Source organism: Panthera onca, chromosome F1, assembly GCF_046562875.1.
Source record: "Panthera onca isolate mPanOnc1 chromosome F1, mPanOnc1 haplotype 2, whole genome shotgun sequence".
NCBI lineage: Eukaryota > Metazoa > Chordata > Mammalia > Carnivora > Felidae > Panthera > Panthera onca.
The window spans coordinates 9,363,390-9,389,174 of NC_138355.1; the positions used below are offsets into that span (position 1 = coordinate 9,363,390).

Here is a 25,785-nt window from a genome sequence, read left to right on the forward strand (position 1 = left end):
TTCAGGTCTTTAAAAAAGTTCATTTATTGAAATTCACATGTGTAACAGGATACAAATGAGCAGATTTATCAGAACACAGTTAACTTCAAGCCATTTCTGCAAACATAACTGCAGGAGGTCTCCTGGTCCGGCGCGGGGCCTGGCCACACGGGCACCGCTGGGCAGTAGACGCGGCTGACCTGGCCGCCTGCTGCCGTCCGGGGCGCCGGCCACCGGGAAGGTCGTGGTGCTCTGTGGCATCTCACGAACAAATCAGATGAATGTAAATATCTCTTTGTAAACCATTTATTTCACTCTGTTTCATCCAGGTCAGCAATCAGATTGTGGCATGCTGGGTAACTGGAAAAAAAATGATAATAAAAAGTAAGTTTAAATAGATCACGTTCTTCACTGTGATTTGTCTTCTCGCTGGTGCAGGTGCCTCTTCTAAGGAGGAAGACATTCTTTTGCTAAAAATAGAGAAATTGTACATGACCAACTGCACGAAAATCTTGTTACTCCCCCTGACCTTGGATCACAGCCCCTGTCAGACAGGAACTGAAGGGAACCCATTTTGTTTTACGGCCTTAAATCTGAACACATCTGTACTGCAGGCATCTGTCTTGGGAGTAAGGCAGTCTGATGACGGGACGTGGCTGGAGGGCCACCACTTCTCTGCCCAGGAAAGGAGACCCTGATTCATGCCAGAATCTGTTTACTGAGAACTGCTCAGACGTTACAGCTGGTAAAGCAGAACAAAAAACAGGATGTAGGCCGAGTGTCCCTAAGAAATTCCTAGTGAAATCAAAACGAGCTAAAACCTCCAAATTTCCAGCTGCAGACAATTTATTATCACGCACACACCCACTTTTTCCCCCGTGGAAACCACCTCCCACGCACTGGAAGAGGGAATTCGGTGTATCTGGCCTTAGTTTTGAGCAGGAATAAATGTTTCAAAGCTAGCTCCTGAAAATCGGGTTGAGGGAGGCACAAGTTAGGGATGCGGAGAAGCCTCTCGTCTGCCCTGGCCGGCAACGGGGCCGCTCAGGTTAGCGTAAACCATGTCCGGAAGTGGTGCCAGAAACCACTGCAGATGGTCCTGCTCCACAGAACAGGGCACACCCACCCTGCACCACGTGGGAAGATGAGTAAGGCAGTCCTTGACCTCGAGGAGTGAGGTCCCTAGGAGGGCAGGCAGTCTGGTCTGTGTGGCTGGAAACCACCTTCCAGAAAGACAGACCCGTGGGCCTCGGGCTCTGCACGCCCTCTGCACTCTCAGATTTCCTGAGCTAGAATCAGGGTGGGGGGCTCCTGGGAACCCAGTTTCGGTCACAATTACTCGAGGGTTTCCGAGACAGGACAGTGAGTGAAAGACCAGAATTCACGCATGAGAACTAGGAAAATCCGCCTGTCGTCTCTTTCAAAAAACGCAAAAAGGTAACGTGTACGTGTCAGGTAGGTTTCTCAGCGTGACACTGATGATGCCTTTCCAGGGAGCAAGTCTGTGAGGAGACGGGGAATTAGGATGTCACATGTGCGGCCCACCGGGCTCTGTACACACGGCGGGGGCCGCGGCATGGTGAGGAAGCACTCAGTGTGTGTGTGCAGCCCTGGGTGGGGGGCTGGGGCTCAGGGGCCCTCTTCCTTAGGGCCCCGGGGGGCTTCTGGGCTCTCCAGAGCAGGCCAGCAGGAGTCCACTGCCCCAGAGCCCTTGCAGAAAGGGCTCCTTTCCACCCCCAGCGACACACTCAGCCCGGGGGCTGCCACCCACTCAGTGGACCATCACGTGGGGTCTCCATCCAGACCTGATGCTGTCCAGTCTGGACGGAGCTGACCTGGTGTGGCACCACCCAGGGACTGCAGGCTGCGGGCCGGGCGCTTCCTAACTTCAGAGACTCCAGGAACGTCTCAGTGCAAGCATAAGCAGAAACCACGACAGGCATATCGCAAATGGAGCGGAACTTGGGGTAGAAGACACACGCCCGCGACTCGCACGGTAGAGTAGTGGTTAAGACCTGAAGTAGAAAGGAAAGGTGTCGCGGGAATTTTTTTAAACCAAGCTCCAGGAAACTGGCACCTCTCGTTATGAGTCTTCCTAGTGCCTGTGCCCCAGGCCCATCTAGTAACTTCCTGCCCGACTCGTCCCCTCTTGGCACTCGGGCCTCTGCCTGGGAACCGGCCACCATGGCCCCGTGGGGCCCTGTCGGAGCAGATGTGAGGTCCCCGACGTGAACGGTCTCTCTCCCTGGAGCAAATCGCCTGTCACTATTTCTTCGCTGGTTTGGTATTTTATTTGGTCCTGATGCAAAGCCTGTCCTGACTTTCCCATTATGGTGCTTGCCTTTCACTCTCCATCCCCAGTGCCCACGGCTGCCCTGCCCATGGCAAGCATTCAGTAAATATCAGAATGACTAATTCAGCCGATGACATCACCACTCGGTCTCTAATTCCCCACTCAAGTGTCACCCTCAGTTTGCTGGATCTTCAGTAAAGAACAGTTCTCGGTACCTCCCCCATCCCGCAGCATGTCCAGAGACTGAGAAGCATTAGTTACTGCCCAAATCCTGCTCGTCTGCCATCACCTCTTAGGGAGATTAGCCTTGCTGACTTCCAGAAAGCTGGGTCCATGGTCCTCACCACCACGATCCGGGCCTGGCTGTAAGGGACAATGAGGATGCACATGCCCGTGGGACATTAGCTGGCTCCAACTGTGGCTTGAGCCCTCGGCCACCTTCTCCCAGACCTCTGCCTCTCAACTTGTCACCAAGGCCCCTTGCCGTGGCATGCCTGGGCGGTGTGGCCACATCGGCCGTGTCCATGGCTGCCCTCCAAGACAGAGGAAGGCCCACAGGGTACCCTGGCACCTGCTCTTCTAGAACACTGTCCACAGATGACATAAACGCTCCCCCCTCCCCCGTCTACATGCCTGCTACTGCTAGCCCATTTCCTTTGTTCTCATTTTAAATCCTACGAGAGCCTTCTCTCCATAAACCCTGACCTTTGTGTTTATTTCTGAAGTTTTGACTTTAAAAAATGAGTCTCTCTGGGTGACTTGAATTGTTCCCCAGGCAACCATGCCGTGGGGTTGAGCAGAGCCTTTTCTGCCGCCTTGTTCCCAAGCCTGTGACCCGGAAGCACACAGCCCACCTCATCCCGGCTCACAGAACATGCCTGCTCAGCCTCAGCCCGACCCAAGTTTCCCTCTGCATCCCTTCTCTGTGGACTCCACCTCTCACTAGTGCCCCCCCACCGGCCTCACTCATTTTCACATTCTCTGTGTCAGTGTGGCCAAGTCAAAAAACGGTCCTGTTTGGGGAGCCTGGGTGGCTCAGTCGGGGAAGTGTCCGACTTGGGTTCAGGTCGTGATCTGACGGTTTGTGAGTTCGAGCCCCGCATCTGACTGCAAAGCCAACTTCAGACCCTCTGTCCCTCTTTCTTTGCCCGCCCCTGCTCTCTCTCAAAAATAAACATTAACAAAAAAAAAAAAGTCCTGTTCCTTGTGCCTCTGGCAAGAAAGCATCTATTTTTAGCCAGAGAGAGGAGAGTCCCTTCCCCACCTCTAGCTGGGGGCATTTTAGAGCCTTGTCCTGAGGTCCAGAGAAGCCACCAGTACCTACTGCTGGAGAGCCAGGGCCTGACTGCAGGCTCTGCCCCGGGAGAGTCGGATGGACACCCACCCCCTCCATGCAGCCTGCGGCCCAGGGCCTGAATACCACTTTCTCAAGAAGTTTTTTCCCTGCCGTTCACTTCCCAGTTCCGTGCACTTCATCTCCCTGGGCCTGATTTTTCTGTCTGGACAGAAAGGATGCCGAATGATTGATCCAGTGGCCCTGTCTTGCCAACCGTGATCTCCGCCAACCCGGCCGGCTTCATGGTCACCTGTGTGGGAGCCGGGTGATGCGGGGGCTGCCTCTTCAAGGGAAGCTGGTTCTGTTATTAAGGTTTTCTGTTTGTTTTTTGGTTTTGGTTTTGCTTTTGAGCAGGACCTGAATGATATGAAAGCTAAACATTTTACCCCAAGTGGTACAGAGCTGAGATTTGAACCTCGGCAGCTGGACCTCGAAGTCCAGGCCTGTTAATGCTCTTGTGACCTGCCCAGCGAAGCAGCACAGAAGCCACCAGGTGTGCTGTCTGTGGGATCAAGTAGAAGTCAGATCTGGGAGGCCAGCTGGCACTCCCAAGCTACTCGAGCTGCGGGAGGCCACCGATTTGCTCAGGAGGAGGGTGCCCTCACCAGTCCTCCGCAGAACGTCGTGGAACGTGGCCAGGAGGGCCACAGAGGTGAGCCTTCCCCCAACCCACGGGGCCCTCGATGGACTGCCTCCAGGTCAGCAGAGTCCAGCAAAGTGACCCCAACCCTGCCTCGTCCCCCGGCTCCGGCACCCCAGAACCCGGTGGTCGGCAGCTGCAAAGCCGGGTCGCCCGCACACCGGGCAGTCCGCCGAGCCCCTGACAATGACAGGCCTGTGCAGGCAGAGGTCAGAGTCCCGGCTTCCCTAGACCATCGGCCTGGCTCTCTGCCTCTGGGCCCCACAGAGGGAAGGGGCTGTAGAAGCCAGAGAAAGGAAAAGGTAGAGGCAGGAAGAGCTTCCTTGCAGAACGGAGGTGGGCCGAGGAGGAATCCTTGGCTTTCCGGAAAACAGCATCTCAAGCTGGGCCTGGGACGCGTGGCATGGCGGGGTGGGGAACCGGGGAGCCCGGTGAGTTGGCCACAGGGGTCAGACTGCCAGGACGCCCCTCCCCTCTCCAGAGCTCCGACGACGCAGGAGTCCCATGCCTCATGCCGTCCGACTTTGTCATCTTCCAGCTTCCTGGAATCCCGCAAGTCATGAGAACTTTCTTTGCACATGGGCAGGTGTCTGTGTTTTATAGGAACCATGTTTCCATGGTAAATAGACTTTACGAATTCCCAAAGGACAGACAGTGTCACCAACAGCAGAGAGTGGAGCCTCTGGCTGCCTCGTGTTTGAAAGCGTTAGAAATAAAGACAACACTGACATTTGGGGTTGTAATGTGACGGGATTGCAGTCTTTTAAAGGCAAGAACCACTTCTCTCTGCTCCATGTAATATTCAGTGTTTTGTTCACTTGTCTGATTGGATTAAAATATTTAGCTCCCTTTAAAATCTTGATTGTGAATTTCTATTGCAAAATGTACTGACTCAGGAAGCAATAAGTGGAGCAAGTGTGTCTGCAGCAGCAGAAAATTCGATTTATTTTTCTTCCATGCGTCCTACTCCGACATTCAGTCACGGACAAAGTGAGCTGTTAACAGAATAGCAGGTCTGTCTTCAGTGAAGCCTTATGTGCTTTTCAACATTAATCACACGTGGGCCTTCAGTGAAAAAAAAAAAATAAAAAACAAAAACACAAAACGGAAGTTAAACTCGGTGATTTGAGTTGCTTGGGGAAGTTTCCCTGAGGGTCGCAAGACCCGTATGTCAGAAACAGACACCGGGGTCTCGTGTCACTCTTGAAAAACACTCAGGCAGCAGGGAGTTAATGACATTTTAGCTGCATATGTTCAAGTGTATTTAAAAAAATATGCAAGTCACTTTGGTTGACAGTGTCTTGTACACAGTTTTGAAAGAATCAGGGCAAACTTTAACAGAGTCAGTTTTTATTTGAAAAATATTTTCTGGGAATGTATCAGTGTTTATTTTTGAGACTGACAATTCGGGTGAAAATCAGGATAAAAACAAAAAAACAACAATTTGGTTGAAATCAAATTGTTTGTTTTCATCTATTTAGAATTCTTTCCAAAAAAATCTTGGTTCAGGAGGAGGCTTTTTTAATTTATTTTATTCAGTGTATTTGCTGTTCTATCCAGGCACCATCTGTCCTGCAGGTAGCCAACTCCAGGAAGACACCCACGTGAGCCGGGCGAAGCCCCCAGGACTGGGGAAGGACCCCTGCCATCCCACACACACCTCCGGGTCCCATCCTGGGCAAGCCGCGGGCACCCCCTCCTCAGCTGGACCCCAGCCTGGCAGCCCTGGGCCATGCTGACATTTCTGAGGCCATCCTGCCCTTGCATCAGGTCAACAAAGGGGCCTCACCCTGCCCCTCATCTGGGTTCAGCCCTCTTGCTTGGGTCCTTTGGTGGAACGAGATAATGTCCATGATTCTGAATATAACCACATATGGCTGCTAGATCCGTGCACAAGTTCGAATCAGAGTAGAAAGTCAATTCACTGCCAAGAATACTCCAAAGTCACAGGGCCAACTGATTAATCACCGATAAGTCAGTCTCAGGATGTGTCCTGCGCACAAGCGCCTCAACTGCAGGGACGAAAGGGTGCCCCCTGAGCACTGAGGATGGAGCCCTACAGGTCGTGCGTGGCAAAGGTGGCGGGGACCAGAAAACACAAATCTGCTGAACCCCGAGTTGTTGCCCAATGAGTATATAAACAAACTCCTGGTGTATAAAACCATCCTCTGAATGGACAATCCTCCCCAAGAAAAGACTCTGATTTTCTCACTAGCTGGCATCTCCCTCCCTGGCCAGATGTTAGAGCCCCGGGCACTGGGTCACAGACTACCGACCCTGGTCCCAGCTGCCCACCCCTGGGGCCCAGCTTCCTCATCTGGACATCACCCCCATGCTACCCCTACCACGGTCTCTCTCCCCAAAGAAGAGGCCGGAGGGCATATGCCCAGCCTCGCCTGTAATGAAGCCACTTGCTGTGCCTGGGGAGATGATATGGGGCCCTGTTTGCAGTCAGGCTGGGTGACCGTCTTCAGGCTCTGTTTCTCCACACTGACCAGCACAGCCATTTCAAGACATTTTAACAAAAGCCCTTTGCTAGGGGTGCCTGAGCGGCTCAGTCGGTTAAACATCCGGACCTCGGCTCAGGTCATCATCTCGAGGTTCATGAGTTCGAGCCTGATTTCGCGGTTCGTGAGTTCAAGCCCCGCATCCGGCTCTGTGCTGACAGCTCGGAGCCTGGAGCCTGCTTCAGATTCTGTGTCTCCCTCTCTCTCTCTCTCTCTCTCTCTCTCTGCCCCTCCCCCACTTATAATCTCTCTCTCTCCCTCTCTTTCTCAAAATAAACATTAAAACAAATTTTTAAGACATTTTCTAGAAGTCCCCCACCTGCAGAGTGAGGCAGGAGAGTAATCAAGCCAACGTTTTTAGTCACACTAAGATCAAGGCAGATTAGTGGTCAGCACCCTGTGCCCCGTGCCCCGCACTCCGCACTAGACTGGCTCCCTGCACCATAGCAGCGTTTGAGGGGAAGATGGGAATCCTCATGGGTAGAAATGTCACTGCAGCCTGGTTACGACTGTGACCAGCTCCCTATGCAGACACTGCCCATGTTCCAGAACTTAAGCAGAAGTGATTTAGGATACTAGAGCCTTTTAAACAGGCTTAGCTGTTTCCTGTCAGAGGCCACAGGCCAACCCGAGCCCTGTCACCTGCTCCAGGGCCCAGGACTCAGTACATGGGAGCAGATCAGAGGGAGGGGACTCAGCTTCGGGGTGGCCAGGAAATCTCCATTCTCTTTGGGGTTCTGAGTGGACAGAGATTTTTAGAGTGTGACATACAAAATTAAGTCATTATGCTTAAGTTATCCAGGCTGAGAAAATGGAAGCCTTTAGCAAAGCCATCTCCAACCCAGAGATGAACCAGTCTCTCCAGGAAGACAGGAACTGTGGCCGAACCCTCCAGAACCGTCAGCAGGCAGTGTCCTCTGATGTCCCTGCTGGGGGCACACAGCGGCCTTGTTCATGTCAAGACTTGGAGGCTAACCTCACAATTCCAGCTTACTCCATGGCTCAAGTGGGTCTAATGCCACACTTGGGTAGAAAGAGTAAGCCTTCAGCTTAGATATTCAGCAGAGAGCTTGCAAAACTGGACCCCTGCCTCTTCTTTGAACACTAGTGTTTGCTACCGAAAGCCAGGACTCCCTCTATGAAATTCCTTTTGTCATGTTCATATTAAAATAACTCCAAATGCACTCTGTGAATCTGAAAGACCCCTTTAGAGATGAGCCAGATGGCTGGTATCAGATAACTCAGGACGGTCAAAGCATCTCTGTTGCTTCAGCCAAAAGAAGAAAGACCAGCTCGGTTTTCTGAGAATTTTTTGAGGTTTGGGTTGTTCGTTTTTTTTTTGTTTTTTTTTTTTAAATGCATTTTATGAAAATTTTGCAATCCATTTGGTAATTAGGTTTTTGAAGCCCTGGAAGAGGTTTCAAGCATTGATGGTCCATGTTAAGATCTGAGTGGTTGTAAGGTAGGCAGATGGGGAGTTAAAAGGGAAACCCTACCCGGTAACGATCTGGTCCAGAAGCTGCCATGTGCTCGGAGCTTGTACCGAACACTCCCCACAATGTGCGTCCTGAAGTGGCTCTTGGCTTCTAGAGCCAAAGGATTCACTCCTGCTAGGAGTCCCTGTTCCTCTACCGCGTGTGGCGGGAGCCCCATCACCTGCCTGACAGCCAGTGGCCTCAACCCTTGGCTGGTGCCACACAGGGCCTCCTGTGGGACGCACCCAGACAGTTAGGTTGGGCCCAGCTCAGCGTGTGTGTGTGTGGGGCGGGGGGCAGCAGGAAGGGCCTGAGCACGTCTGAGAAGCGCGGGGCGCAGTGGGCACAGCGCTGCCAGCCCCCTCCCTGGCTTTCCCTGGGCTTCTTCTGGGCCTTCTCCAGTCTTGCGAAGGGAGGGGAAGGGGAAAGCCTAGACGTTTCTTGGACCTACTATGTGCAAGAGGTTCTGCCGTGCACCTCAGGGCTGCACTCACTGAACACTTCTTTTTTTTTTTTTTTTTTTTTTTTTTTTTTTTTTCAACGTTTTTTTTTATTTATTTTTGGGACAGAGAGAGACAGAGCATGAACGGGGGAGGGGCAGAGAGAGAGGGAGACACAGAATCAGAAACAGGCTCCAGGCTCCGAGCCATCAGCCCAGAGCCTGACGCGGGGCTCGAACTCACGGACCGCGAGATCGTGACCTGGCTGAAGTCGGACGCTTAACCGACTGCGCCACCCAGGCGCCCCTCACTGAACACTTCTGACATCCCTTTTGAGTCAGGCTGATGTGACACACACCCCCCCCCCCCCCACCCCATCCCTGGCACATGTGGAAACTGAGACTCAGAAGAGACTCCAGTGACTTGTTCTGAGCCTCACGACACTGGCACAGTCTGGAATCCTGCTCTGTTCTTTCTGCCTCCAATCACTTGAGAGGTTCTCAAACCTCCGTGTCCCTCAGAATCACCCAACCAGCTGCTTAAAATGCAGATTCCTAGGCCCTGCTCCCAGAGATCCTGCCTTGGCCTGTGTGAACCAGGCCCCAGGACCCATGCTCCTCACACTTTTCTGTTTGCAAACCTCCTGGACTGTGGCATGAGGTGTGGCAGAGTCAGCGGCACGGGGAGCAGAGTGGCCGGGCGGGTCCCCAGCCCCAGGCCTTGGAGGTGTTCACCTGCTACCTTGGAGAAATGAGTCCTTAGAGAGGGACTGCCTGTGCGAGTGGGAAAATTCACTCAGAGGAGAGCGGCTCCCCGCTACCCACCGGGCACATGGTTATTCTGAAAGAATTATGAGAGACAGTTTCCCATCCTTTTTCATCTCCAGATACATTCTTCCCGTTAATCATCCATCCCAAGCACTCACTGTGTGGCGTCCCTGGGCCCTCACAGAGCACCTGGCTGCAATCCTAATTCAAGGCTAAGGCCAGGGCCAGCCCACAGGCCACGGCCATCATCCTAACAAATTGCTCGGTGGGGCAAAAAGTGCAGCTTGTCTGACAGGAAGAGAACCAATTTAGGAGAGAAAGGTCTCATACCACACTCCAAGTTCACCTGGCTGTTCCCTTTCCCCACCATCCCTTCTGGTGGCCCCAGAGCTAACCTCAACAGGGAGGTCCTGGGCTGTGTAGTCAACCTCTGATAGGACACTGGTAGTGTCCTACTTGCTAGTTGGGCAGGCTTGCTGGAGCCTCAGTTTCCCTATCTACGAAACGGAGGCACAATCAATCTCGCAGGCTCGTTCAAGGGCACGTTCTGTATTGCAGCGCAGCCAGGCCGCCCGCAAACACTCAGAATCTTCGCTCGGTCACCAGGCACCTGACCTGGGACAGGACTCCTGCATTCTGCTCACAGAGGCCCCCTAGCCAGCGGCCTCTCTTTCCTCACCTGATTCAAAGCAAACGCATCCTCCCTCCGGGGGCAGCCCAAAGCCGCCACCTCCAGAACGCTCACCACCCTCCCCACCCTTCCACCGCCAGCACCCCTGGGCAGTGGTGTCTGTGGCCTGCCGGGTCTGTTCTCCCACACAGACTGCAGCTCACCGAAGGGGGCAGGCCCATGACCCACACGTCTCTGTCCCCCCCGCCCCGTGCCCATCACAGTCTTCAGGAACTACCTCCCCCCCACCCCCACCCCGCCCCGGGTTACTAATGGACCAATGTGATCGCTGGGCATTTCACCTGTAAAGACGCAACACTGAAGAAAGGAAGGAGAAAAAGCCCTGCATGCGGATTCTGCTGTGTTCTCTGGCCGGTGAGCCAGCCCTGAGGACTCCCGCCCCCGTGCTGGGTTTGCACAGTACCTGGGACCTCAGACGCCCCACCTCTTCCTGCAGACTCTGTCTCTCCAGCAGAAGCTGATTCTGCTTGTTGAGAAGCTGCACCAGCTGAAGGGCCGTGGCCTGGCTGTGCTTGTCCAGCTGCTTCAGCCTGCAGAGAAATCCACCGCAGAGTTAGGGCCCGGGGGCAATAGGTGTCAGAGAGCAAGGGGGACCATGCCCAACTTCAGCCCTCCGGCGTGTTCCATGGCTGCCTGTGTCTGCGGTAAGCTCCAGACGGTGAACCGAGAGCTGTGAGTCTAGGGCGACCCTGAGGTGTGAGGCCGTGGCTGGCTAGCAGTGGGCTAAGTGGAACGGAATCGTATCAAATGTGAACCGGCATTAAGAGCCTTTGCAACGGAGTTGTCAATTAGGAAACACAAAGACAAGTTGGATAAGTAGAAGAAAAACTGAAAGCGTAAACTCACCAGGGTCAGAGATGAGGGGCCTAAATGCCTCCATTGTTCAGCTGGAGACGTTGCTGGCAGGCTGGAGCAGACAGCCCGCCCTGGCTGGGCAAGTGGGCGAGGGACAGCAGAAACACTGAACTAAGGGTTTTCCATTATTAATCACGCAGTCAATCACGAGCTCCGGCATCGCTGACCAGATGTCTTTAAAGATCCTAAATTTGTCATTCTGCTGATGGGCCCTCCTCTCCAGACTTGCTAATTCACTCAAACTATTATCCTCATTTGTCCACAGACGGCTTCCTACAGCCAGTAGCACGCTCGCCCCTGGGAATGTAGGCTTTGGATTAAATTTAGAGTTGCATAACTACCCACAACTGTTCTGGAAAGAAGCTGGATGTGTCATGCGCCCTTCCTCACAGACTTCACCCACTAAAGTACCAACGGTGAAATTAACTTGTATTTTCACAAGAAAGGGATTTTCAAAGCTCAAGATGCATTTCAAACTCCAAGCTACATGTCCAACACTGAGTCAGTGACCTCTCCGAATCTGCAGACACCGGAGTCGGGGCGCCCCCTTAACCTTCCTGCGGGTCCAGGGAGCTCTGAGCACAACCAAGGGGTGGGAGGGCGCCCTCACCAGCAGCGAGGCAGCAACCTCAGAGGTGGTACAACTACACTCCAGGAAACCTAACGACTTTCTAGTATTACTGGCACTCTCCCGGATGCCTGTGCCACGTGCAACCCTGTCCGTTTCCGTTTCCGAGACGGCACCTACGTGCCGCCCGCCCTTCACAACCTCGGATGGATTTGGGGGCACCTTCGTTCAAGCTGCCCCTGACAGCACACTTGCTGCCCCAGTCCCCACCCCGGTTCCCTCCTCTTCACACACCGCGGGCTACTTCCCACACCGGCAAGCGCGACGGGGAGCGAGCGGGAAACCGAGAAACACCGGTGGGCGCCCAGGCAGCAGGGCGCGCATGCTCACAAAGCCGGCCCCGCCCCCCCTGAGCTGGAGACCGCCGTCTGGCCCCGCCCACAGGCCCATGCCCCGCCCACTGGCCTCCAGCCTTCTGCGGGTTCTGGAGAAAGAGCAGGAAGAGCCAAGGGCAGAGCTTAGTTCTTTCCTCCTGAGCCTGTAGCTGTTCCGGGCCAGGGTCAGCTGCTCCAGCCCAGATCGGCTTCCCAGGTCCCCGGAACCGAACACAAGGATCTTCCATCCAAGTGTGAGTGCTTTCCTGCTCCTGTTCTGTATACACAGTAATGCCCCCGGCCCCTGTTACCCTTCCTCCGATCGTGGTGAGGCCAGGGCACCTGGGGCTTTGGGAAGCCCGCTCTGTCCCCACCGCCACTGTCACACAGAGACAGTTTCTCCTGAGAGCAGCCTCAAAACCACCCCACTGGCGTCAGACCAAACAGGAGTTTCCCTGCGTTGCGTCCTGGACCGGGCGCAGCTGGGGGAGGCAAGGGCATCCCAGGGCGGCCTAGAAGCCGGGCCAGTGGGCTGGGGGCGGGGGTGGGGGTGAGCGCCAGGCAGGGGCATTCTGCCGGGACTGAGCCGACAGATGCAGGCAGCCACCACTCATTTGAGCAGCTACTCTGCTGTCCAGCACCGGAGTGGGTCCCGGAGATGATGCAGAGAGGAGAGCAGCCTTTTTCCTTGAGAAGCACACAATCTAACACTTGGGTGTTTGAATCAGGCGAAAAGCATCATTGTTAGCAGCTGAGCTGTATAAACCCTTGGGTGGCTTTCCCCCTCCAATCAAGTCCTGGGTGTGGAGACAGCCACAGGCCAAGAGTTAGCGAGGTAGTAACCCACTGGCTTCATGCTCGCTGGAAACAAATGTAACAGAAACATGTGATAAATAGATGACACCATTAAGGCTTAAAGGCAACAAGGCGCCAAGAATGGCCTTTCTCCATGTGGTCCCTTGCCCTGTGCTTTGATCAAATGGGAAAACAGTCCTATGGACTGATGGCTTCAGTATGTGTTTTTGGGCTCCTGGAAAGAGGTGGCTGCCTGATCCAGAGCTCCGGGCTGAGCCAAACCCTGCTCTCATCGCACAAAATACCGGCCATGGGCTGGCCACACTGGCTTACAGCAGAATCGGGGCCAGTTCCTGCCTAGACTCTCCCCCTTTGGAGCCCCCCGGAACCTAAATCAGGCTCTGTTGGCAGCCTTTTGCAAACTGTAGGCTTCGGATCCCTGCGGCAATTACCTGAGAGCGCCCAGGCCCCACCCAGCCTGGATGAATCCAGTCCCTGGGTGTGAACTGGGCATCAGAGCAGGAAACTGCTGCCTGGGTTGTGCAGCAGAAGGACCACCGATCTGGGGAGTAAGGGCCTCAGGAGGGCCCAGCCCTCCCTCAACGAGGCTGAAGCCCCCACTAGCTTTGTGGCTGGAACCGACTTGAACACTCCACGCAGTCAACCTTGGGGTGCTTTTCCCTTTAAAAGACATGTTGTTCGGGGTCAGCCTCTATTATGGCACTCCATGTGCAGCAACAAAGGCAATCACAAGCTCAGAAAAGGTAAAAACCACAATAACAACAAACCCAAACCCACATTTGTTAAAAGGGTGACAGAAAGAAAGAAAGAAAGAAAGAAAGAAAGAAAGAAAGAAAGAAAGAAAGAAACCTACCTAGATTTTAGATATAAGGGATTTTGTTACTGAAATATATTTCAGTAGCAGCTCTCTCAAGGCCTATTAGGAATATTGGGAAGACATTGTTTTTACAATAAAAAGTTATTTTGGGGGACAGCCTTCCCCAAACACCACACAACCCTACCTATACCCTGTTCATGGATGTTCCATTACTCAGAAGAGATACCTTGGGGTGTCCTAGGACACAAAAGTTGTCTTGTATTTTCCACACTGGTTGTTGCTCTCATTTTTGTCCTTCTAAGTGCACGTGTTCAGCTGCCACCACCGACAACAGCTAATGTTAACTGAGCCCTGTGCTTATTCCTCCATGGTGATTATCCATTAAAAGGTAGGTGCTAGCTTCCCATTTTACAGATGAGAAACTGAAGCTAAGAGGTTCGATTAATTTGCACAAAGCCATACAAAAGTGGTCGAGCTTGGAGGCACATTTAGGCAGTGCCTGAGTGTTTTTGTTTTTGTTTTTAGCGTATTTATTTATTTTGAGAGAGAGAGTGAGACAGAATAATCACAAGCAGGCTCCAAGCTGTCAGCGCAGAGCCCAATGTGGGGCTCAATCCCACGGACCGTGAGATCATGACCTGAACTAAAATCAAGAGTCGGGCACTTAACCGATGGAGCCGCCCAGGTGGCCCAGTGCCCTGGTGTCCTTAAGTATTGTTAATGGATGGTTGATTCATGGAGTTAATTCAGGAAACCAGCCAACCCTTGGCAAGCATCTAAGTGTGGAGTACTAAGGTAGATACTGGGAATACATCAACAATCACAATGGGTCCCTGCCTTCAGGGGGCCTCCCGGCCAATTCCGGAGAGACCAGCTGGAAAATGAAAAGGTGCTGTCCTGAAAGCGGGGCCGGTGAAAGCAGGAAAGCGAGTGGTCACCGGGCAAGTGAGGGGTAGAGGAGGCTTGTGCCCATCAAGGAAAACAGACCAGCATCTTTGGAGCACCAACTACGTGCCAGGCGCTGCACTAAGTGCTTACAACAATCCCGCGGGCAGAAACTCATTATCCCCACTTTAAGAATGAGGAAACCCAGGCACAGAAAGATACACGGCTGGTTCGAGCCACTCCGCCAGTATGTCAGGACGTGAAAAGAATGGGGGTGTCTGGGAGGGGCAGGGAGCCCCCCATGAGAAGAGAGGCTGCAAAGGCCATGCTGTCTGGAACTGTGAGCTGGGCAGTGTGGCTGGCCCACAGTCTGCAGGCTGCTCACAGGGGTAAGGCTGGTCCCAGCCAGCTCTGCAGCCAAACTAACAGATACGGACCTGGTCGTCCAAATAATGGTGGTGTCCTTCACCGGGAAAGAGAGGATGGGAGGAAGGGCAGGCCTGGAGTGGGAGTTCTGGGGCCAGGGTGAGGCACCTGTGAGACACCCACCCATCCAGCAGTTGGGGCCCGGCACCTGGGACAGCTCTGGCTGGATCTCTGGTTGTGCTGGCCAAACCTGCTGAGAGGCGAGGCCATGAACTTGGGGCAAGATTCACCCAGGGAAGCCTGGCAGAGACTTTCACGTTTGTTAAAAATACAGGTATTGGGTGGCTCAGTCGGTTAAGCGTCTGACTCTTGATTTTGGCTCAGGTCATGAGCTCATGGTTTGTGGGTTCCAGCCCCACGTGGGGCTCCGCACTGACAGCACACTGCCTCCTTGGGATTCTCTCTCCCTCCCCCTCTCTCAAAATAAATAAGCCCCCTATGAGCTTCCTGGCTAAGCACACGTACAGCAGTGAGGGAGCAGGGCCAGGGCAGGGCCTTGGGGATCAGCCACATTTTACAGGCTAGCAGAGGACAGGGAGCCAGCAAGCCATAGCAAGCCATGGGGACAGAAGACGGGGACAGAAGGAGGGGAGCCAGGAGAGGAGACCTGGAGCTTAGGGGAAAAGGGGCTTTCTGGGAGGAAGTGGGGGGGTCTTTGTGTGAGATGCCACTTGGCTGTGGAACACGCTGTGGACGTGCCCGGCCACGGCTGCCTGCCCTATCAGTAGGGAGGCGTGGTGGAAGCCTGATTATAAGGATGGAAGAGGGGAGACTATTCTGAAGAGGGGCTTCGCTGAGGACAAGGGAGCAAGAGGGACGCAGAGGATGGAAGGGGCTCGAGGCAGTGGCCGGAGGACCGCAGGAGAGGAGGGAATTCCCAAGGCAAAGAGAACCAGGCTTCCCAAGGCGGAAAGGCACCCTCGGCAGAGACTGGGACCCTCCTCCCCGAGGCAAGAGGGCAGAGAGATGAGCAGGGGAAGCCCCTGCCCAGCAGCCTTCACACTCTGCCTCAGTTAGAGGGCACACATGTTTGTTGAGAAAAGAAGCCAGGCGACAGCATGGTTGTGGGGGAGCCGGCACCCAAGGGCCGGGCACAGGGCGCACCTTCTCACGGAGACCTGGACGCCCTGACTTCCTTCCCCTTTGGATGATCTCGCCCTTCCCGGCCCTGTGGGACTCGTGCACTCCAGCCACCCACATACCCTGCTGCTTTACCTCTCATGTTCTTGGCCCTGGAGGTCCCCTGGTCCTGGAACGGGACCCTCCCTCCCCCCGGATCTTCACAGGGCTGAGCATTCTCAACGCTCACGTCTCAGCTTCACGGCCTGAGAGGCTGCAGTTTCTCGTTCTGTCTGGGTCCCCTGTTTTGGGTTGCTTCCTGCGCAAGGCACGACGTAACTGGAGGAGGGAGTGGAGCGGCCCTCACCAGGCCTGCTCTGGAGTCTGCCTCGGCAGCAGCCCCTCCGGTGAGAAGGGGCCCCCGACAGCCTGCAAGCCACACACGGGCTCCCCACGCGGGCACAGATTTCGGAGCCCGGTTCCTAACTTGTACGTCCATACCCAGTGCCTGCCTCTCATCTCTGGACCGGGCACCCATTCCGCTCCTGCCAGGTGCCCCCGGGACACACTTGGCATCTGCACTGTGCTGTCATGGCACCCAGCGGAGCCACGGCCAGGCCGGGCCTCCCCGTGAGGCAGCTGGTGCTCTCCTGCCCTTGAGGGCAGCGAGGAAGGGCCCCTCCGGGCCACTCTGCGCCCCAGGCTGGGCTCTCCATCCTGACAGCCGGGGCCAGGCCCGTTTCCTTACGGACCTGCCGGTGCCCAGCCACCGCCACTGGGCAGAAGCAGGCCTGTCGAGGGAGAAGAGCCGTCAACAGGGGCACGGGCTCGAGGTGCAAAGGCTCCGGGGAGGTACAGGCGGGTGGGGCCACAGCTGCCATCGGAACAAGCGGGCCTGGGTTTCTGAAGCCCAGGATGCAGATCGGATATGGGTGGCTTGTACCCACGCTGGGCCTGGACGATCCCCTGTGCCACACCCGCAGCCATGATCAGAACCAGCATTTTTTTTTTTTTTTTTAAATATGCAAGACTTCAGGATAAGATGGAGCAAGTGATAAAATACAAAACAACTTTATAGGAGCTGAGTGGGCTGGGTACAATCTCTTATGCAAAACAGAAGCGGTGCAAGCTGCCAGCTCTGGTCCTGTGCTTCAGACACTCGTTTGCCATGAATACTGTGAAAGCGAGTGAATACATATATTTAAATTTTTTTATGTTGTATGTGATACATACAAAATATATGCAGTGTATAAATACGCTATGAGGTATAATAACCAAATGAACACTTGTGAACCTGGTACCAACACCATGGGGCTGCTTTCCCATGTGGTTTTCTCCAGGCCGGCCCCCTTCTTCCTCCAGAGGGGGCCGATGTCCCCATAAATGTATGTGTTCTTGATTAGAGGTTTGAGTTTCGCTCAATAGTTTCACCCAGGAGCTTCCTACTGACTACTGTGGGGTGTTTTTTTTGTTTGGGTTTTTTTTTTTTTTTTCCTTTCTCTTTTTGTGTTGTTTTGCCTTTGGTTTGGGAAGGAGGGCAAATGTCTTTTAACCTAAAATGTTTTCAGACCAGAACCCCTTCCTTTGATCACTCTGGCTACAGTAAAGACGTGCCTCCCCTTCTTAGAGAAGTATTCTCAAATGCTCAGACCCACAATTTCACAGGGACAGGGGCCTCGTCATGGAAATGAACATTTTTCAACCAACATATGGATGTAAAAAGTGCAAATGCTTGACTGTAAAATATGCAATCACGTCTCTACTGTTCCCAGGGAGTGGTCCCCCTAACAAGAGCAAGCGGTAGGTATTACTCTCGTCCGCATCGTCGGGGGCAGGAGAAAAGGGAGGCACAGAAGTCGGTCGCTGCCCTCCTAACTCAGGCCACCAGCAGGGGTAAGAGCCAGGATGACTGGGTCACAGTGGCCTGCTCCTCGCTGTGTGTGTCTCTCTTGTGGGCGGGCCCACCTCTGGTCGCCTGGCTCTGAGGCCGCCTTGCCACCTCCTCCCTTGCCCTTTCCGTCCACAGGGCTCAGACGCCCGGCTCTGGAGACTGGTTCCTAAACTATCCCCTCTTTCCGCAGCCAGCTGCCCTGGTTACCCCGCTACGGTCCTGTTCTCAGTCGTGGCTTGTCTGCCACTGTCACTGAACTCGGGTTCCCAGAAGACAGGAATGGGGTCTTGTTCATCTCTCCATCTCCAGCACTCAGCAAGGTGCCTGCCATATAGACTGTGCTGGGTAAATACATCAGAATGAACAAACTACTTTCCAATGGACACTATTTACACCAAAGAGACCTGTAATTTCTTGTCTATAGTATAAGCATGCCTTCAGATGTAATAACTTTGAAAGGGCATAAAATATACATTAAATAATTTGAAGTATGCTATCGAAATTCGCCACTAACTTAAAAGATCCCAGAACAGATGCATGAGTGCCAGCTGTACTTGGATGTTCAGACATGGCTTCAAAATCCTACCACGAACTACCTATTCCGCTGGGGCGAGAGGCTTGGTCTCAGTCAACCTCAGGTTCTCCATTTCTAAAACTGAGAAAACAATAACTCCAGACCTCCTGAATCAGCAACTCCGGGGACGGTGGGGCCCAGCGGTGTATGTTTTCCTAAGCCCTCTGGGTGATTCTGGTACATTCTCAAGGGTAAGAACCCCTGGCATGAGATAATTCACAATACTAGTCACACATACAACATGAGTTCTGCTGGAGAAAAATTTCTCCCCCTGGCTCCAACTCTGATCCTCAAAACAGCCAACTGTCCAAACGAAAACTATCATGGTCTACTCCCAGGCTTGGACGTCAGTCATAAGTTAAGCAAAGCAACGTGGTCACATTGAGTGTCAGTTTCCTCACATGTGAAATGAGACAATAAGCTAGGAGCAGGGGTCAGCACACTTCACACCCCCAGGCCACACCCCACCCTGGACCACTGCCTGTTTTTGCACAGTCTGCAAGCTAAGGATGCTTTTTCTATTTCCGAATGACAAATGTAAAAAAAAAAAAAGAAAAAGAATACTTTGATGTGAATGCTCCATGACGTTCAGTTTCAGCCCTGAAATACACTGACTGAAACACAGCTACGCTCCTCCTTCCCATATTGTCTATGACTGCTTTGCCCTGTAACAGCCCAGTTGAGGAGCTGCAACTGAGCCTAAAATGTTGACAGCCTGACCCTTTGGAAAGAAGGTTTGCTGGCCCCGGGGCTGCAGGATGATAGCCTTCTCTTCCAGCTCCACGCGTCCATGGCGCTGTGACCATACAATCTGTGTTCCCATCCTCAAACCCTGCGGTCCACTCTAGTCCTAATAACACGGGTTGCCCAAGTTGAAGTTCCAAAGCCCAATTACCCTGAAAACTTGCTCTAGGGAGTTAATTTCAGCGAATAAGCCATATTAAAGTTGTACGCTTTTCTCCAATACCTGAACATCGCTCGCCACAGTTTACGTAATCCCATCTCATTAACGTCATACAGTGTCAGCGAGAATAAGCCACGTGCTTAGGCATCTGGAACACATTCCGGCCGGTTATCCTCGCATAGAACATGAAGGCAGTTTCAATGGCTGCTCTGCCTTTTAATTTCCTTTGCCCAAATCCAACCTGTTCGACAGTGATCGTAATTGAGTCGTTCATTCTAAAGATTGTGCCATCCTGGGGAGAGTTGACCTTTCCAGCAAAGGAGGTGTATGTTCCTGCACCCTTTAATTTTTCATTCTCTTAAATTTCCAATCAGCATAGGCGGGGGGCAGGCGCTGCTTAGGGGCAGCGATTGAGGGAGAGACCCCTGCTCTTCTCTGCAAAAGGAGCACCTGATGAAGTCATGTGAGAGCTGAGGGGCACCTCAGAGGTCATCCAGTCCAGCCCATTATGGTGAACCTGTGGCCGGTGGTCACACAGCTTGTGTGTAGTAAATCTAAGAATGAAACCCATGTTTCTTGACTCCAAATCCAGTGTTCTTGGAAGCATCTTAGAATCCTTTTGAAAAAGGCCTTCTATTTCATACTTAAAAAAGAAAAAAAAAAGGATTTTAGGCAAGGATCTTGAGAAAGGTGACCCACTGGGGGACCTAGTGGGGGCTGGAGGCACAGTCATTCTCTGAGGCCGGGGTGGGGGAGCCCCTGGGCCAGTACTCCTCCACCCGGCTCAGGGGGATCGCCAGTTCTGGCTTTGCTCTTGTTCCTTTTTAACTGCACTCCACTGCGGACTGATAGTTCTGCGAAAGACAATAAAAACACTCCTGCACCGATTGCCCTAAAAGTTTAGAAGCCCCGTTTCTGTTATCTCGTCCCCGACCGGTTTGCAGACTCCTCAGTCTGGATGCCAACCTAGTCCGGACTGGTGCTGGCACAAAGGACGCAGATGCGGGAGGCCCAGGGCTCCAGAGACTCATTTGGGGAGCTTGCTGGGGGCCAGCTCCCCAGGCCGCCGCACCCCCGAGGCCTCGGGTGGTGTCACCTGGCGCTCTCACAGACCAGCTGCTTAAGACAGGCTGGAAATGAGCCTCAGCTTCGGCACAGAACACTGAGAACATCTGCTGCATCACTGCCTTGTCATCCGAGAGAGAAAGTGCCATGTGACACGGGCTGAGCTCCTGATCCCCTCGGAGGGCCTGGCAGGGAGAAAGGATCCTGCAACCAGGAACAGGAGGGGCAGGAGCCGACGCGTCAGGAACCTTAAACTCTAAAGAACCTAGGAGACGGTTTGCCTCCAGCCACGGTCACCTGTAGCCCGCTCTCGTTAAGGCAAAAGCAGTCATGGGGAGCACAGCCCCACTGTGCAACAGGGAACGGGACGGAGGGATGAAGACGGTCGGGTCTCACGATTGCTGCAGAGGAGAGTCCAGGCCACATGCGGCTCGAGGCCATTTAGCAGCACCAGCAGAGCACCCCAGATGCCTCTCCTACCACCCTCTACCTAAACCTCAGTGGAAGCATCCCCTTGTTAAAAAGCATTTATTTGGGGGGCGCCTGGTGGCTCAGTCGGGTAAGAGTCCGACTCTTGATTTCGGCTCAGGTCATGATCTTGCAGTCGGTGAGTTGGGAGTCCCGCGTCAGGCTCTGTGCTGACAGCTCGGAGCCCGGAGCCTGCTTCGGATTCTGTGTCTCCAGCTCTCTCTGCCCCTCCCCCGCTCAGGCTCTGTCTCTCTTTCTCTCTCCTTCAAAAATAAATAAACATTAAAAAAATGTTTTCAATAAAAAATAAACATTAAAAATTTTCCTAAAAATAAAAAATAAAACAAAACTTTATTTGAAAATACTATCAAAAAAAGAAAATATCATACTTACAAAAAGTTGTAAGAATAGTACAAAGAATACCCGCATACCCTTTATCCAAATTTACCTGTTATCACTTAACCCATTTATTATTCTCCTCTCTCCACACACACACACACACACACACAATGGATATGTATATTTTTTATTTATTTTTAATTTTTTTTAAATTTTTAACGTTTATATTTTCTTGAGACAGAGAGAGAGAGAGAGAGAGAGAGAGAGAGAGACAGAGAGAGCATGAACAGGGGAGGCTCAGAGAAAGAGGGAGACACAGAATCTGAAACAGGCTCCAGGCTCTGAGCTGTCAGCACAGAGCCTGACGCGGGGCTTGAACTCACGGACCGCAAGATCATGACCTGAGCCGAAGTCGGACGCTTAACCGACGGAGCCACCCAGGCGCCCCTGTATATTTTTTATCGTTTTCAGAGCCATCTGACAGTAATTTGCGGGCACCCAGACCTCAGTGTGTAAATCCTAATGATAAAGACACTCCCATGTACCATAGTATATTATCAACTACATTGACTTGGAACAGTGACAAAATACCTTTATCTAACCTACTGATTTCTAATTTTGTCAACTGACCGGAAAATGTCCCTTTCCTCCCTACAGAAAAGATCCTTTGTGCTTAGACAGCATGTCTATTTAGTACCCTGTATCTGGAACAACTAAGAGATCAGTTTTATTTTGACGAATACTATTTGCAACTAAAGCAAGTATAGTCTTAAAAGCAGATGTGGCACTATGAGAACGCACGAGGGGCCTGTTCAGATGCCCTCCGGAGTGACTGCAGCAGTGTGGTGTTAGCACAAAGATTCGGGGCCAGTGAGGTCCCCCAGGCGCTCCCAGAGGGTCTGAGTGTCCTGGAGTGTAGCAGATCCACACTGGAGTGAGCTTGCCCTCTGTCTTCTTCGTGTTCAACCATCCTCGAGGTCGGCAAATTGGTCACAGAGGTGTGATCGAGTCAGAGTGGGCCCACGGCAGCTCAGTAACCAGGTCCAATCACTACGGCACCCTTACTGGCACACATCTTAATTAGGTTTTAATGCAAGTAATTTGATAAGTACTCCTGGCCATCCGCTACAGAACTGTCAGTGCCGAAAGCTTTTTATTTAGCTCCTCTTCCCTCTATAGTCTATACTGAGGCAGCCTCCCTGCTGACCCTTGTCAAAGAACCCCATCTGCTGGTTGCCACGGTAACTGAAGGCGACCAATTGAGCTGAACAGAGTGACTCAGAAATAAAATCTGCAGCCAAAGGAATTCTGCTAAGAGTAATAAATCATTTAGTAAAAGGGGGTCCTCTACACAGTGATGGGCGTTGGGATAATACGGTGGCAGAGCTCTTCCAGCTAGAAGGTCCGGCAGAGGCCTGCCCACTTCCTTTCCGGGGAACTCGGGCAGCACAAGAGTCCTAACCTTGCCCAGTTCCACGCCGTCGCGGGGGGCAGAAGGAACCAATTATCAACACTTTAACGTTTGGGTTGTGAAATTCTGAATTTTAAAAGTGGCAAGAGAACCAGACTAGGCTTCCAATACTCCTTCCTCTATTTTGTAAAAGGAGCACAAGTAAACAAAGTGCCCCACGCAGCTCAGGAAACCACGGTGGCCTTGAGGTGGGCGGCAGGGAGAGAAGACGTATTAAGACTGCTCTGGATTAAGGAAGGCCACCACTGCCTCCGGTCATCAATCAACCTTGGGGTGCTCCAAGCAGAAGCCATCTCTGTGTCCAAGGTGTGCAGTCTTTGAGAGAGCAGGGGAAACAGGATTGGGTTCAGAGAGCAGGGAGGTGTCACTACAGGATGGCGGAGAGGGTCAGGGGCTCTGTCTCTACAGCACTTGGTCAGTGTTCCAAACAGAGCAAAGGAGACATCCTTCCTCAATTAAGAGTTCCTGAATGAGAGGAACAGAAAAGAGAGGGAAGGACAGGCTTCCTGAAGGCTGCTCCCACGGGCCAAGTGAGGGCCCCAGCAGTGGGCTCAGTGTTGATGCCGAGGCCTTCCCAGCACTGCCACCACGGTTCCGGTCATGGCCCCCACGCCCGGGGAGCTTCTGCTGTGTAGACTAGGAATCCCCTGTGGGCAGCAGTGCCCAGATTTTAAGAAGAACCCCCAGGCATGCTAAATCATCCATCCAGTATTTACTCTCTAGGCCAGGTCCTGGTGGTTGTGATGCAGTGGCAGTAACACCCTCCCAGGCGATGACAATAGGCGGTGAGGGGCTACAGGACCAACAGCCGGGCCTGGGGCGGCGCTGGGCGGTGACGGGAGGCTGGGGACCCTGCTAGTGTCTCTCCCCACAGGCCGCAGAGCAGCATTTTGAGAGGTGTGGGCGCACAATACTGACGTCCTCCCAAGCCCTGACCTGAGCTCACGGCCACGGGAGGACCTGCCCTAAACCATCCCCGGAGACAGTGTCCTGCTTTAGAGACGAGCAGCTGCCAAACAGAAGGTAGTGGTCGTCTCCCCCCCGCCCCGCCTCGCCTCCCCCCCCCCCCCCCCACCTTTTCCTAGATGCCGCCAATGAAAGGCTCCATCTCAGACTTGCAGTGAAAATCCCGTCGACGGGAGCGGGGAGCGGTGGTGCTCGCTCAGGACGAGCCCCGGGGATGCAGCCCGCCTCCCGCCGCGCGCTGGCCACTTGCGAGCGCGCCCGCCGCGCCCCTGCACCTGCTCTCAGGCCGCCTCCGAGCGCGCCCGGGGCTGCGGGCGGCCCCTCCCGCGGCGGGCGGGGAGGCGCCCGGCTCCGGCCCCCCACCGCGCCCGCCGACGCGCCCCCCCCCCCCGCCCCAACCCCCGGGCCGCGCGGCCGCTCGCCCCGACCTCTGGGCTGCGCCGCGGCTGCCCGCGGGAGGGGGGTCCCGGGAAGGCGCCTGCACCTGCCGGGCGGCCGGGGCGGCTCCGCGGGGCCCGCGGGGCTCCGGGCTGTGGCGGACGGCGAGGATTAAGCCGACGTGGCAGTCGAAGAAGGAGATGGGCGAAAGGCTCATTAACTCCAAGCTCCCGTCCCCGTCTCCTTCTCCCTGGGGAGCAGTGCGGGAAAAGTTTCCTTGTGATGGGAAAGGTGCCGCGTGATTGTTACTGGCTTTTCTTACCTTTTAATTCCTTACGTGTAAACCAAACGTTCACCGTTTGTGGATCATCCTGGACACTCAAGATTTTAACCAACCAGGAAAAAAATATTGGCTGACAGGCCGAAGCACCATTACGGCCCGCTTCGGTTTCTGGGTTAGTGATTAAGCTTCTCCTGTGACCCAATTGAAAGGGCCCAACACCTGAAGACCTCAAAGAAATGCGAGTTAAAAGGTGCTGGGTGTGACAGCGCTTTATCCGCGCCCCCATTGTCCTCCAATAACCCAACTGGTTTTCATGACCTATCCTAAAATGCGCCATGAGAATCAGGGCTTTCTGATTCCGCACAAATGTTCTAAGCCTGAGGACCCTTTACTGCACAGTTGTTCATACTTACATTCCCTCTGCCTGCTTACAAAGTTACCATTAATTTCACTTTCCAGCAACACTTCCCATCTCTTTGTGTGCGCTCACTCTCTCAAATTCTCCTCCATATTTCCACTCCCAGATACTCTTGAACTTTTGCACACATTGCCAGTTTGAGCCTGCACGGAACAATCAGTATATTAATTCCACTCGGAGAGAGTGAGGTTTTTCTAACACAATCTGCGCAACCTGAACTCTTTCCTTCAGAAACACTTTGCCTTTAAAAAGAAACTCCCAGCATGAACCTCATAAGAAGCGACATGTAACAGACAGTGCATGTGGCGTTGGGCATGCAGCTCAGAATTAAAAGAGAATTTTTTACTTTGTTTCTTCGGTGCCATGTGCATAATGTACATGTGGACGAAACTGACATCAGACATTTAAAGCAAAAAAAAAAAAAAAAAAGGAAAAGAAAAAGGGATGGGGGAGGGGGATGTGATGGTGGCGGGAAAGAAAGAAAATGTGTTGATAAAAACAGTAACTTCTGTTAATCTACATTTTTCAGTTACTGTCTTAATTAAGAATGTTAGGAAATATGTTGCAGTTTAATTGCATTGTTTCAAGAAATTCTAATGCTGACAAATTTGGGACCATGTACACTTGGATGGTATAAAGGATTAAAGTGGTAATTTCTTCCAATTGGGAGATAACAATCAAAATTATACTTCCCCCACTGCCCCCCACCTCCGCCCCATGTTCAGCATGAAATGAGCCCTGGGGGTGGGGGTCAAAGTAATGTGTTTTAAACCTGTGTCTATGAGATACAAATAATTTTTCTGAAATGTTTTAATGTGTATTTTTGAGAGAGACAAAGAGAGAGCGAGCAGGGGAGGGACAGAGAGAGGGACACAGAATCCAAAGCAGGCTCCAGACTCCCAGCTGTCATGTCAGCACAGAGCCCGATGCGGGGCTTGAACTCACGAACTGTGAGATCATGACCTGAGAGGGAGTCGGATGCTCAACTGACTGAGCTACTCAGGCGCCCCACGAATAATTTTTTAATACAAAGAATTCACAAAAATGAAATAGCACCTCATCTGAAATAACTGGGTGACATTGGTATCCTTGCAGAAAGG

General features: G+C 53.0%; 1 protein-coding gene across 7 annotated transcripts in view; it reads right to left on the minus strand.

Annotated features, from left to right (window-relative positions):
- The window catches only part of SDCCAG8 (SHH signaling and ciliogenesis regulator SDCCAG8), a 245,777-nt gene continuing 219,992 nt past the window's right edge, over positions 1 to 25,785 (minus strand). For 4 of the 7 annotated variants that reach the window (XM_078440951.2, XM_078440950.2, XM_078440952.2 and 1 more), the window contains 2 exons: positions 10,532 to 10,658; positions 1 to 339 (listed from right to left, as the gene is read on the minus strand). In XM_078440951.2, the coding sequence (XP_078297077.2) occupies positions 310 to 339; positions 10,532 to 10,658 (157 nt within the window). In that variant the 3' untranslated portion in view covers positions 1 to 309. Of the gene's footprint in view, positions 340 to 4,050; positions 5,314 to 10,531; positions 10,659 to 25,785 lie in introns of those variants that run through there. The other 3 variants (XM_078440948.2, XM_078440949.2, XR_013553167.2) reach the window with 3 other exon arrangements.